This window comes from Haliaeetus albicilla, chromosome 4 (assembly GCF_947461875.1).
Source record: "Haliaeetus albicilla chromosome 4, bHalAlb1.1, whole genome shotgun sequence".
In the NCBI taxonomy this organism is placed as follows: domain Eukaryota; kingdom Metazoa; phylum Chordata; class Aves; order Accipitriformes; family Accipitridae; genus Haliaeetus; species Haliaeetus albicilla.
In genome coordinates this window covers 18,470,120-18,483,358 of record NC_091486.1, presented here as the reverse complement: position 1 = coordinate 18,483,358, position 13,239 = coordinate 18,470,120, and the positions used below count along the sequence as shown (strand labels likewise).

The window sequence follows — 13,239 nt, the reverse complement described above, 5'->3', positions numbered from 1 at the left end:
GGGACATATCCTTCAGGGGACAAGGCCACAGTGGGGACATTGCACCAGGGCTACGGGCAGCGGGGATGCCACCACCACCCTGAAGCAGCCTTCTCTTCTGTGGCTGATCCTTTGTCTCTGCCTTCCCTCGCCTCTCACAGCTCGCCCCCCCTCCCGACTTTTGTGTTATTACAAATTATAAAACAATTTTTTCCTGCCGTCCCGCATTCTTCTACCTCCTGCAAGAATTTTAATGTATTTATTTTTGCTATCAGGGGAAAGCGCCGTGTTCCTCGGCCACCCCCGGGCAGCCCCGGCCCTGCTCGGCCACTGATGGAAATTAATGATGGGGGATGCAGGGGGAGAGCAGGCATCCCTGCACCCCTGCAGCAGAGAGGAGGGAGGTGTGTGTCCCCCCAACCAGCTGTGGTTTCCCCAGTGGTAAGGTCTGAGCACGGAGGATGGAGAGCCAGGCTGCAGCAGGGAAGGGTGATGGGGCAGTGGAGACTGGTCCCAGGAGATGCTGGTGGTTGTGGGCTGGGGAGGGGACGACTGTTGGGTGGCTGGGCAGAGCCAAGGGGTGCTTTGGGGTCCAGCTGCAGGGTACTGTGATGGGGAATCATGTCCCCATGTAGCAGCATGGCTTTGGGCTTCTCCTGGGGAAGAGGAGACCACCCCCAGCCACCAATCCACCCTGCCCCATTCGACAGCATCCCCAGTGGTCCCCATCCTGCTCCTGGGACAAAGCAACCCCCAAGTGCCCCATCCTGCTCAGGGACACAGCCCCCCTCCCTGTGACCCCCCTCTGCCCCTAAGCTGGTGCCCCAGTGCTGCTCTGAGCTTTGGCTCTCGCTCCCCACTGCATGGCCCCAGGGACAGAGATGGGGGTGCCCCGCTCCCCCAGCCCCCCTGCCCTGCAGCCACAAGGCTGGGGGGGCTCTGGCCTCTGGGAGGGAGCGGACGGGGGGAGGAAGGAACAGGCCTTTCCTGCTGCGGGGAAAGCGCGGTGATTTCCAACCCAAACACCCCGGCGCTCAGCAGCCACATACTTTCCCAGCGTCCCTCCCCTCCTTTATTCCCGAGGACATTGGCGATCAAACCCAGGTTGGCCCCATCTCCTGCTCCTGCAGTGAGGTCATCGAGCTGTGTTTGTGACATCCTGGTGTCTCCATGGCAGCGCGCTGTGATGTCATAAGCCTGGGGTTGCGACCTCACGGCAGGAGGAGAATGATCTTATTAAAACAACATGGTCCCCGTCCGCGGCCGCTCGCAGCCGGGGGACTCCAGTGCGGGGTAACAGCCGTCAGAGGAGCTGGTGGCAGCTGGGGGATGGAGCCCTCCCTGGGATTGTGTCACTGGTGGGAGCTGGTGGTGACACAGGGCACAATCCAGTGCCCAAAGCAGAGGGCAGCCCCCAGGGCTGAGCTCCCCAACAGATGCAAACACACAAGCCCTGTGGTGCTGGGGTGACAGTGAATCTGGGGACAGCCACAGCAGGGCTCACTGCTCGAGGGTCCCCAGGCTCAGCCGCAGCACTGCCCACCTCTGGGGCTGAGCATCTGGGGCCTTATCGGGGCGCAGAGCCCTTTCATGTCAGGCCGGCGGGCGGCGAGCAGAGCTGACGAGGACCTGTCCCCAGATCAGAGCCGCCCGGCGCTGACAGCGACTGCGGGGCCCGTTCTTAAATTAGAAGGGTCCCCGCCTCCCCCCAGCCGGCGCTCCAGGTCCCTGCCCCATGGCTGGACACAGCCCAGGACATCCCTGCCCGTGGTGCTCCGCGTGGCCAGCATGTCCCACACACACAGGTGCGCACACACGTGGGCACACGCCGTAAACCCCGAGGAGGGCTGTTCGGTGGCTGCGCATCACTCGGGCACTGACAGGCGGGTGATGGATGGATGGAGAGGTGAATGGGAGGATGGACAGGTGGGTGGGTGGGTGGCTAGCTGGATGGACGGGCAGGTAGGTGTGGGGATGGGTGGGAAGAGTGATGCATGCGTTTGTCAATGGATGGATGGGTGAGTGCACAGGCAGCTCAGTAGATGGATGGAGATAGCTGTGAGATAGAAAGCTTCATGCAAGTGTGGATGGATGGATGAATGGGAGAAAGGATGGCCCTAGCACTTCTTAGTGAGCCCCTGTGGCTCTGGACATTGTTGTTCTTTCCCAGCAACCTCAGTTTCACGCAGCAGCAGAAAAGGCCCAGCTCTGTCCTAGGAGGGGAGGGAACATCCACATCCCAAGGGGAGAAAATTTGCCTTTCTCTCTGCACAACAGCTCAAGGGCCTGACCTTGTGCCGCTGCAGCAGTGCACCCTCACAGCTAGCACAGGATTTGCTCTCCACTGCCCAGAGGGGAAACTGAGGCCTGGGGAACCGACTTGCCGTGCAACAAAGCTGGAACCACCCCTCTCTGGGCAGGCACGGCACTGTGGCCGCTCCTGCTCCTTCCATCTCCCCACATGCCCGTTTGTCCAGCCACAGGAAGGACACACATTGCTTGGGCTGGAAGCGAAGCCGCTGGGAGGGGGTGTCCTTGGGCCCCTGCAGGCCGTAAACATGATGTCATGTGGCAGCATACACAGCTCGCTCTGTGCGCGGGTCCCCGAATGGGCTTCACAAGTTCTGCGTGGGAGGCATCGACCGTGGCCCACAGCCAAGGGAACTGGAGTCGGGAGATAAAATCAGGTTTGCTTTGGGCTGGAGCAAACAGCCTTTTGCAGGAGGAGTAAGGGACAGGGAGAGCAGCTGGAAGGGGGGACACCTCCCTGCCTCGGAGGGCTTGGTGGGGAGCAGAGGCAATGGGGACACCCCAGCAAAGCCCGGTGCTGGTCTCACCAGTCCCAGGTCAGCTCCCTTCACGCCTACTTGACTTAGAATAACTCCATAGGCACTTGAAGTCACTAATCAGCCGGGACCACTTGAGACCAGCCTGGGGCTGCCTCCCGTCTCCCGTGATAACAGGCCGCCAGCACTGGGCTTGCTCTGGTGTCCTGCTCCCACGTCCTCGGGTGAAGGTCCCGGCCTGCCAGGGTCCCGCAGGGCACAAAGCAGGGGACCCCAGAGCAGAGCTTGCTGCCAGGTGCTGAGCCCTGCGTGGTGTGTGGGGGGGGGGGGAACCATCTTGCTGGTTGTTTTACTTGTTTCAAAAGCTTTGTGCTGTCCCCAAGCCCCTGCCCAAGTCTGAGGGGTCAGACAGAGGGAAACGAAGGGATGAGGACCTTTGGGAGAGGGACAAGAGGGTCCCACTTGAACTTTCTATATGGGAGAGGAGCAGCTGTCTCCAGGCCTGGGATATGTCCCCATCCCTCTGGATCTCCCCATGTCCCCCCTGTGCAGCCCTGCTGGCCCCAGCATGGCTCATGACTCAGGCAGTGACACACAGCTGGCGTGATGGGCCATCTCCCATTTATTTACGGTCCCCGGGACACCGGGCTCAGCCTTCTCACAGCCCAGGCTGTCCTGGGGTTGAGTCAGGGGATGCCCTCCCCTGGGACACCCGGCTCCACGGGCTGTGGGAGAGCAAGGAGGGATTAACAGATGCAGTCCTGGGAAAAGTTTCCAGCTCCTGGGTGACACTGCACAAGTCACGTAAAGAAGCTGTCGCTTCGTTCAGGCAGCCAGGACCCTCCATGTTGAGGGCAGGACTCCATGAGCAGTGGGTTGAGGGGCAGAGCAGCGGGAGGGGGTCCCACAGTGCCTGTCTCTGCACCCTCAGGTCCCAGCCGTGAGGTGGTGTCGGACCTGATGACGCGGCTGTGGGATGAGTGGAGTCGCAGCATCCCTGGGGCAGAGGGACACACAGGATGGGACCTGCCACCCCCAGTTCCCCATCCCCATGGATAAACGCAGCATTTGCTCTCCTGCCTCTGCCCCGCTTGTCACCAAGCTGGGGCCAGTGCTGGCCCCGCACTAGGGGACTTCCCAGGAGCTGGCGATGCCCCCGGCTCCCCGCGGCATCCTCCGGCCGCGGATGTGTCATGGCCCAGCCGCTTCCCTTCGGAAGTCCCCGCCGAGAGGCTCTGGGGGGGTCTGACTCACCCGACAATCCCCCCCCCCGACACCCCCTTTCCTGCACGGCCTCCCCCACAGCCCTGGCAGGCCGCCCCGGCGGAGCCCCCGGCCGGCCCCCGCCGCCACCGGCCCCGGTCCGAGGGCAGGGAGCACAGCCTAGCGGCGGCAGCTGGAAGGAACCGGGCTGCCGGAGTCCCCCGCCAGCCCCCGCCCCGGCCGGGCTGAGGGGACCGGCCCGGGGAGCCGCTGCGGTCAGCGCTGCCGTGGTAAAGCCTGCCCTACCATGGTAAAGCCTGCCCTTCCACAAGGCCAAGTGGGGGGTCCTGCACCAGCGTCGGGGCAAGCCCAGTACCAGTACAGGCTGGGGGAAGGAGGGAGGGATGGGGGGATGGATGGAGAGCAGCCCTGCGGAGAAGGAGTTGAGGATACTGGTGGATGAAAAAATAGTATATGATTGGCAATGCGGGCTTGCAGCCCACAAAGCCGAGCGTATCTGGGACTGCAAAACGAAGCGTGGCCAGCAGGTCGAGGGAGGTGGTGCTCCTCCTCCACTCCGCTCTCCTGAGACCCCACCTGGAGTACGGCGTTCAGCTCTGGGGTCCTCAGTACAAGGGAGGCATGGACCTGTTGGAGTGGGTCCAGAGGGGGGCCACAAAAATGATCAGAGGGCTGGAACACCTCTCCCATGAAGAAAGGCTGAGGGAGTTGGGGCTGTTCAACCTGGAGAAGGCTCAGGGAGACCTTCTTGCAGCCTTCCAATATATAAAGGGGCTTATAAGAAAGATGAAGAGAGAGGTTTACCAGGGCCTGTACTTTTTACTGTGTTTGCAGGGGGCAATGGTTTTAAACTGAAAGAGGTGTCGGGGTCCCACTCCCCAGCAAGGGGAAAGGCAGCCACAGCAGACGGAGAGGCCAAGGCATCCCCTGCCACGGGGATCGAAAGCCGCAGGGTGGCCGGGTGCCAGGCTGGAAAGCCCAGAGCAGAGCTGGGGGCCTGGGCTCTTCCACTGCCCCCGGCTCCGGGCCCGGCTGGGACAGGGCGAACTGCAGAGCTGGCTGTGAACAGCCATGAGATGGCGGCAGGCGCTCACGCTTGGCTGTCTCAGCCTTGGGTGCCTCACGGGTGTCTGCAGGCCCGGGGTGCCTGGATCCTGCACTGCCAGCCCCGACCCTGCTGGCAGAGAGCACATCAGGCACCAGCCTGGGACATCTCTTGCCCCCAGTGAGGCAGGACCGAGGGGACAACAGCCACTCACGGGGCTCTGAGATGTCTGCCCGATGTGGGGACAAAATCTCCCCAGCTGGGACCTTGAACCCACTATCCGATAAGGGTGGTTAATGATCAGCGCTGGGATGTCCCAGCCAGAGGCATGGTGCCAGCTGCCCCAGGAGTGACGCCTGGGGGTCAGCGCCCTGCCCCACAGCCGCAGAACCTGGTGGCAGTGCCAGGCTGACCAGAGGGGACATGCCCTGCACCCATGGCCCTGGATACCAGCGCAGCAGAGCCCTGCTTGTGAGCTGGACACACTGGCCTGCACCAGGTTGGGCAGGAGCTGGTGCCGTGCCCGCCCTGGCATGCAGACAAATGAAACCTGTTGGGTTGCCAGCGGCCACACTGGGCATGCTGGTGTCTCCCCATCGGGGCTCCTGGCTGGCAGCGCCCGGAGGAAGCACTGAGGGAGGCCCTGGGACAGCTTGGACCCAGCTCCCTGGGGCATCATCCTGCACTGCAAGGGGACAAGGCAGGGACAGGGGTATGACAGGCAGGGGATGGAGGCAGGGCAGGAGGGCTCAGGCCAGGAGGTGCAGCGCCCTGAAGAGCAGGCCCAGCAGTGAGCCTGGTGCCGCAGTGGGGTGTGCGGAGTCTGGGGTGCAGTACCCAGTGCCAGAGTGCGATGCTGGTACTGGAACATGATGCTCAGTGCTTGGTGAGAGCACCCAGCGCCCACTGCCTATGTGCAATGCCTGGTGCGCAGCACCTGGTGCTGGTACCGGTGCTGGTGCCACACGCTACGTTGTGCCCAGGCTGTTCTACCTACCGTTGCCATGCCAGTGCTGGCTGCTAGCTGCCTGGTGCCCGGTGCCACCGTGCAGCGCACAGCGTGCGGCACCCAGTAACTGGTACATGGCAGCGGGTACCGCCGATGCCAGTTCCAAGTACCTAGCACCCGCTGTATGGTGTGTGATTCTCTGAGCAGTGCCCGGTGTTCAGCACTTGGTGTATGGCACGTGGTACCCGGTGTACCGTAACCGGTACCCGGTACGCTGCAGCCGGCACCCACGACCCAGTAGCAGGCGCGCAGCAGCTGGCACAAGGTGCCCGGTCCGCACTGCCCGGTGCCCGGCCCCCGCTGTGCAGCGGCCGGTACCCCGCAGCCAGTGCGCAGCAGCCGGTGCGCGACGCTCAGTTGCCGGTGCGCGGTGCCCGGTGCCGGTGCCGGGTTGCCGCCCCCGCGCCGCCCCCCGCACCGCCCCCGGTGCCGCCCCCCGCTGCCCCCGGTGCCTCCCCGCCCCGCCCCGTCCCGTGCGCTGCCGACGGAGCATGGCGGGCTGGAGCGGCGGGGCCCGGCGGCCGCTGCTGCCGCTGCTCCTCCGCCCCCGCCCGCCGCCGCCGCGCAGCATCCCGGGGCCGCCGCGCAGGACCGGGGGCTCGGCGGCCGCGGCGGCGGGGCCGGCGCGGCTGAAGGGACCGGAGGAGCTACCGGGGCCGGGGCTGCTCCGGACTTTCGTCTGGCTCTTCCTGCGGGGCTACCTGCTGCACACGCACCGGCTCCAGGTGCGCCGGGGCAGCCCGGCCCGGGGGGCTTGCGGGGGGGGGCCGGGGCTGCGGGGTGCGCGGGGGGTCTGGGGACCCTGCACGGGTGCGTGGGGGTGGGGGGGCTGGGAGCGGTGCGTGGGGTGGAGGGGCTCCCGGCTGGGCTGCAGGGAGGGTGCTGTGCGCGGGGGGGGCGTTGCAAGGAGGGGGGGAGTGGGTGCGTGCTGGGGGCAGGGTGCGATGGGCTCCGGGGCGGGGGGAGCAGCCTGTAAGTGACGGCAGGGAGTTGAGCGGGGGCGGCGGGGCAGGGGAGAGGAGGGGCTGGGTGGCGGGGAGCACCCCTCCACCGTGGGGTGATGCCGAGGCCAGCAGCGCGGAGAGGGGCCAGAGCAGAACCGGGTGGCCCCGGGAGCGTCCTGCCAGCCCAGGGCCGCTCTGGCATCCCCGAGCCGGCCAGACAGACGAGGGCAAAGGTTCGGGGGCACCTCACGGGGTCCTGGCATCCCCAGGCAGCCCAAGCTGCCCCGGCCGTGACAAGCTGAAGGGGCCGCGGTTTGGGGGGCAGGCGGCCAGGCAGGTGTTTGGGCAGATGGTATCCAGGCAGGCAGGGGAGGGATAGGCAGAGGCGTTTGTTTTCTTCTGTCAACACTTCCTCATACATCGGATGAAGCGAGCATTGGGCTTGGCTGGCCTCAAGCCAGGCAGCATCTTCCACCGACCTGGAGCTCTGACCGGCCGGAGGAGTGTTTAGGATCAGGCCTCCCCAGCACCGCAGAGCAACGGGCACTGCTGTTTGAAGAAGGGGCTGTCGCAGGGCAGCAGGGTGTCGGGAGCGGGCATGGGAGCTCCCTGCTGCTCCCTCCTGCCCTTGGGGCTCCAAGCACAGCACAGCTTTACGGATAGATGCCCACATGCTTCAGAGGTGCCTTTCCCCAGATCCCAGCAGTTCTGGCTTCTCTCAGCCCTGCTCTCCGAGGCCTGCGCCATGTCGGGTCCTGGCTGCCAGCAGACACCCGTGGGCAGGCTTCAGCCTGGGCCACGGCTGCCCACGGCCCCACGCAGCGTGTTCGCCTGGCAAGCTGCCTGCAGCACCTGGGTGGCTGTCCCTCCCCCTCCTCCTGCCACCACGCACGAGGAACGTCTCCCCGTGGTGACGAATCCAGCTGAATCCGGGCGCAGGCTGCGATGCAGTCAGTCACCAAGGGAGATTGTACCACGTGCATCCCCGCAGCCGCGGGGAACGGGGACCAGGGCTTCCCTGCTAGGTCCCCTGCAGCCCCCTGGGCTTGGCCCCACTCTACAGGGTCTCTGGCAGTGCCTGGGTGGGATGGAAAGCACCCCTTGCATGTGGCCCTGTGCAGATCCACTTGCACAGGGGCGCCTGGCTGCACCTGAGCGATGCACTTGGGGGTCACGGTGCTCCCCAGTGGGGAGGCAGGCATGGTACCCATGGGTGCAGCTGAGGAGAGGGAACTGTGGCCAGCAGAGCCCAGAGTAGGGCTGATGCTGGTGCATGTCTCCTAGCTGGCTTATGAGCCTGTGGCCCCAGGGCTATGTCCTGGGGGTGGCAGCCTGCCCTGGGAGCAGCCCAGTCCTGCCCCAGCCTGGTGCTGCCCTCCCACCACTGATCATTAACCACCCTTATCAGGTGGCAGGTTCAAGGACCCACGCAGGGAGTCTTGTCCGCGGGTTGAGCAGAGCTGGGGCCATGCTGGAAGCTGTAGGGCTTGGACCTGCCGACAGCTGCTGCAATGGCCCTGCACCTCGGCAAAGCCCTGGGCTTGGCACTTGTCCCAGTCCCTGCTGTCCCCTCTTGGCCTTGCTTCCCCAAAAGACCCACCAGGCCCTCCGTGCATTTCTGGGGTGGGTGAGGGATGCACCAGCCTGTGCCAGGGGTCAGTGCCTGGTGTGCTTTGTGCTGGCAGAGGACATGTCCCTGGAGATACCAGCCCAAGCCATCTGCAGAGCACTTCAAAGATAGTGCCAGCTTGGGGGGTCAGAGGCGGGTGCTTGGAGCTGACTGGTGCTGAGGGGTCCCTGGGATGGGTGCAGAGCATGCTGGACACATGCAGGGCAGCACTGGGGCAGGGAGGGACTGATCCAGCCCCAGTGCTGGCCCTGTCCCATTCACCCTACTATGCTCTGGTGCACCATAGCTGATGTCCCGGCGCATTTACGGCCCTATCTGGAAGTCAACCTTCGGGCATTATGAGAACATCAACATTGGGAGCCCAGTGGTGCTGGAGCAGCTGCTACGGCAGGAGGGCAAGTACCCCATGCGGAGCGACATGGCCCTGTGGAAGGAGCACCGGGACACCCGGCGCCTGCCCTACGGACCCTTCACCGAGTGAGTCCTGCCCTGGCTGCGCTCTGCAGGGCAGTTGGTGGCTCCTGTCCCTTCCTCGGGTGTAGGGCCTGGGTGGCAGCTCACATTGCTCCCTCTCCTGCAAACAGCGTGTCCCCCCTAAGCAGAAGGCCATGGCCATGGTGGGTGGGAAGACCCCTGGGGTGGCTCCAGCCCGGCGTGGGAATGATGCACCCAGGGAGTGGGAAACTGCTGCCAGCCACTGCCCCCTGCCTGGTCTTGCCCCCCGCACTGAGCCTCGTCCCCATGCAGGGAAGGGGAGCGCTGGTACCGCCTGCGCCAGGTCCTCAACAAGCGGCTGCTGAAGCCCTCGGAGGCGGTGCTGTACGCAGACGCCATCGGGGAGGTGGTGTCGGACCTGATGGTGCGGCTGCGGGACGAGCGGAGCCGCAGCCCCTCAGGGGTGCTGGTGGGGGACGTGGCCAACCTGCTCTACCGATTCGCCCTGGAAGGTAGGGGGGTCCTCCCCCTTGCCCTTGCCCTGCCCCACTCTTCCCATCCCCACGGGGGTCTGGATGTGGCCTGTCCCCTGCAGGGATCTCCTATATCCTCTTCGAGACCCGCATTGGATGCCTGAAGCAGCAGGTCCCTGCCGAGACCCAGCGCTTCATCGACTCCATCAACCTCATGTTCAAGAACTCCATCTTCGCCACCGTCCTGCCCCGGTGGAGCCGCAAGGTGCTGCCCTTCTGGGACCGCTACCTGGACAGCTGGGACACCATCTTCGCCTTCGGTGAGCAGTGGTGATGGGGGCCTGGCGCGGTGGGATCAGACACCCTAAGGACCCTTAGAAGTGGGACAGTCCTCAGCCATGTGTGCTTTTGGCCACCCTCGCTCTGTCAGCACTGGGTCCCACACTCTGTCCCTGCAGGCAAGACCCTGATTGACCGAAAGATGGAGGAGCTGGAGGGGCAGGTGGAGCGGGGCAAGGAGGTATCCGGCTACCTGAGCTACCTGCTGGCCAGCGGCAGGCTCAGCCTGGATGAGGTCTACGGCAGCGTGGCCGAGCTGCTGCTGGCTGGCGTGGACACGGTGAGAGCTGGGCAGTTGCTGCAGGGGGATCTCTGCTGAGCTCTGTGCCAGGCGGGGGAGCCAGGGGGCCATGCTCAGCTGCACTCCCCAGCCCCTGCGAGCTCTGGGCTGGTGGTTGGGGGGCTGATGCCCCATAGGGGCAAAATTTCAGGGATCAGTCAGTACAGACCCTGTCCTCCGCTTTTCTCCCTGCCCTGCTTCCTGCCTCAGTTTCCCCTATGGAAAGGGGCTCACTGCCCTTCACCCCTGGCTCCCCTGTGCACCGGAGCAGGGGCTGCCTGGTGCTGTACTGGTGCCATGCTTGGCACAAGGCTGCTCAGGTAGTGGCCCCATCTCCCTCACTCCTCTTGGCACTCCGCTCCCCCAGACCTCCAACACGCTGTCCTGGGCCCTGTACCACCTCTCCCGGGACCCAGGCATCCAGGAGACCCTCTACCAGGAACTGAAAGCCGTCGTGCCTGCCGACCGGTTTCCTGGTGCTGAGGATATCCCCAAGATGCCGATGCTTCGGGCAGTTATCAAGGAGACGCTGAGGTACAGCCCAGCTGCCCCAAGGTCCTGCTCACGGGCCCCTTCCCCAGGGGCAGTCCCTTCTCCCCACACACTGGGGGATGCACCAGTCAGGCAGGGTGCAAGGCTGGATTTCAGTCCCTTAGGGCCGCATCCATCCACCTTCTCCCTGGGGAGGGGGACGGAGCTGCTGAGCAGCGGGAGATGATGCTCCCCCTTGTCCTGCCTGTGGCAATTTCCCTCTGGGGTCCCCAGATGGATCCTACTGCCCCACTAACTCTCCCCATATCCCAGGGTCTACCCAGTGGTGCCCACCAACGCCAGGGTCTTCTATGAGAAGGACATCGTCATCGGAGACTACCTCTTCCCCAAGAACGTGAGTGGGGGCCATGCCGTAGGGACCCCCACTGTGCTCAGTGGGGCTGGGCGGGGGTCGTTAACCACCCCCCTTCTTGCCCCACAGACCCTCTTCGTCCTGGCGCACTACGCGATGTCTCATGACGAGACCTACTTCCCTGAGCCTGAGCGGTTCCTGCCCCAGCGCTGGCTCCGGGGCCACGGATCGCCCCACCACCCCTTCAGCTCCATCCCCTTTGGCTACGGGGTCCGTGCCTGCGTCGGCCGCCGCATTGCAGAGCTGGAGATGCACCTGGCTCTCGCCAGGGTGAGTAAGGACCCCCCACCCCAGGTAACTCGCCACGAGCTGGGATGGGGGCCCCAGGGAGTCCCCAAGGCACTGCCATCCCCTTCTCCCCACAGATCATCCAGGCGTTTGAGGTGCGGCCAGACCCCCGCGGCGTGGAGGTGACGTCCGTGTCTCGCATCGTCCTGGTGGCCGACAAGCCCATCAACCTGGAGTTCATTGCTCGCCCGGGGGCCCCCTGACTGCGTGCCCACCCCCCCACCCTGGGTGCTGAGTGGGGATCATCCCCACTGCCCCATGAGGAGGGGCAGGAAGGCAAACCCACTCCAGCACCCATCCCCTGCCCAGCTTGGGCCAGGGGACTCCCAGCTCCACTGTGGGGAAGATGGGGAGGGATAAGGGATGACCCCAAGTCTCCCCTGGGGCACTAGTATCCCCCTACCCCAAATCTGCAGGAGGCTTGGGGAACTGCTGTGCCTTTCACATGCTGCGAGGGGTTGTGTCCCCCCCATCCCGTGCCCAGCTGGGCTGTGTCGGGGACGCAGGAGCTCTGCCAGGGCGGGGGGGAAGCGGGGAGGGGGCTTGCAGCCGTTCGGTGTCTCCTTCGTCCCATTCTTGTGTAGCTGCACGTGAATCTGTGCCTGGAGCCAGGACATCTGGGTCCTCTCTGAACAGCTGACCTTAGCCTCAGCCACTTCTCTGTGCCTCAGTTTCCCCCCTGCCTCCCAGGGAGGGGTCGAGCGCCGGCAGGGGTTTTGGGTTTGTGCCTGGTTCAGAGGGACGGAGCCAGCCCTGGCCCTGGGCAAGCGGAGCAATAACACAGCATGTCCCTCGTGATGGGGAGGAAGCCTGTCACCACCCAGCACTGGTATCATGTCCCCTGGCAGGGTCAGTCAGCATGGGGAGCACCCGGGACCTTTTGCTATCAGCCGTTATTTCACTGAGATGCTGATACAGGGTCACGGGAATGGGGGCAGGACTCGCTCCGGGTGAAGCAGCCAGGGAAGGATCGGCTCAGCTCCCCCCGTCCCCAAGCGGGGACATGGGGCTGATATCCAGGGCCACCGCAGGGGCTCAGAGCTGGCAGCAGCCACAGGCAGGGGATGCGTTGCCCCTTGCCCAGGCTCCTGGAGGGCTGGAGTATGGGACACCCTAACAGTGAACCCCCCTCACCTTCCTGCTGTTTGGGGATCCTAGCTGGACTGCGGGAAGCATCAGGCAGAAACCTTGCTGGCACCAAGGCGCCACCCCTGGGGTATCCCCGAGGGGACCCACACCACCACCATGGTGGAGCCATCAAGGCTGCACACCCCGTGTCCCCTGTCCCCCTGGCTCTACGCACACAGGCAGAGGTGCCACCCTGTGCCCATGCTGCCCTCATTGGCATCCCAGGCTGCGTCCCCCAGCCCTGCCGAGCAGCCAGCACCCCCTCCCCAGCCCAGCTCTCTCCAGAGGAGCCGTGCCCGGCTGCATCCCAGAAAGGCGAGGCAGTGGTTCCTGGAGCAGGCTGCTTTATTACAACAAGGCTGAACAGACCAGCAAATAAATACCCTCCAGCCACCCCAAAACATGCACAGGGTCCCCGTGCAAGTGCCCGTCCTGGCACCAGCTCTGGCGCAGGCTGTCCCTCTGCCAGGGACCTCCAGCCCCGCGTGACCCTACAATAAACAAGCCTGTGTGTGCAGCTGAGCCTACACTACTGGGCACCAGGCGCAGCTGGAGGACTGTGCTTGCTAAGAGGGGAGCCTCGGCCGAAGCGCTCAAATCCAGCAGCAGGATGGGAGCAGGGTGGTTGAGTCCCCCGGGGCCACGTGGGTCCCTGTGCCCAGCTGCTGGCATGGCATAGCTCCTCCGGCATGGTGCCCATCGAGCATCACCATGTGCTCACTGGCAGGAGGCACCCCTGGGCCCCCTTTTCCCCGCTCCCTGCCTCTCTGAGGCT

At 64.8% G+C, this 13,239-nt stretch overlaps 1 protein-coding gene across 1 annotated transcript; it reads left to right on the top strand.

The window, feature by feature from the left end:
* The first annotated feature begins 6,519 nt into the window (after positions 1-6,519).
* On the top strand, positions 6,520-12,981 carry CYP27A1 (cytochrome P450 family 27 subfamily A member 1). Its single transcript, XM_069781145.1, has 9 exons — positions 6,520-6,768; positions 8,904-9,094; positions 9,365-9,564; positions 9,648-9,845; positions 9,984-10,144; positions 10,512-10,678; positions 10,949-11,030; positions 11,118-11,318; positions 11,414-12,981. The coding sequence occupies exons 1-9, from the start codon at positions 6,535-6,537 to the stop codon at positions 11,537-11,539; spliced, it is 1,560 nt and encodes a 519-aa protein (XP_069637246.1). The 5' UTR covers positions 6,520-6,534; the 3' UTR covers positions 11,540-12,981.
* Positions 12,982-13,239: the final 258 nt, after the last annotated feature.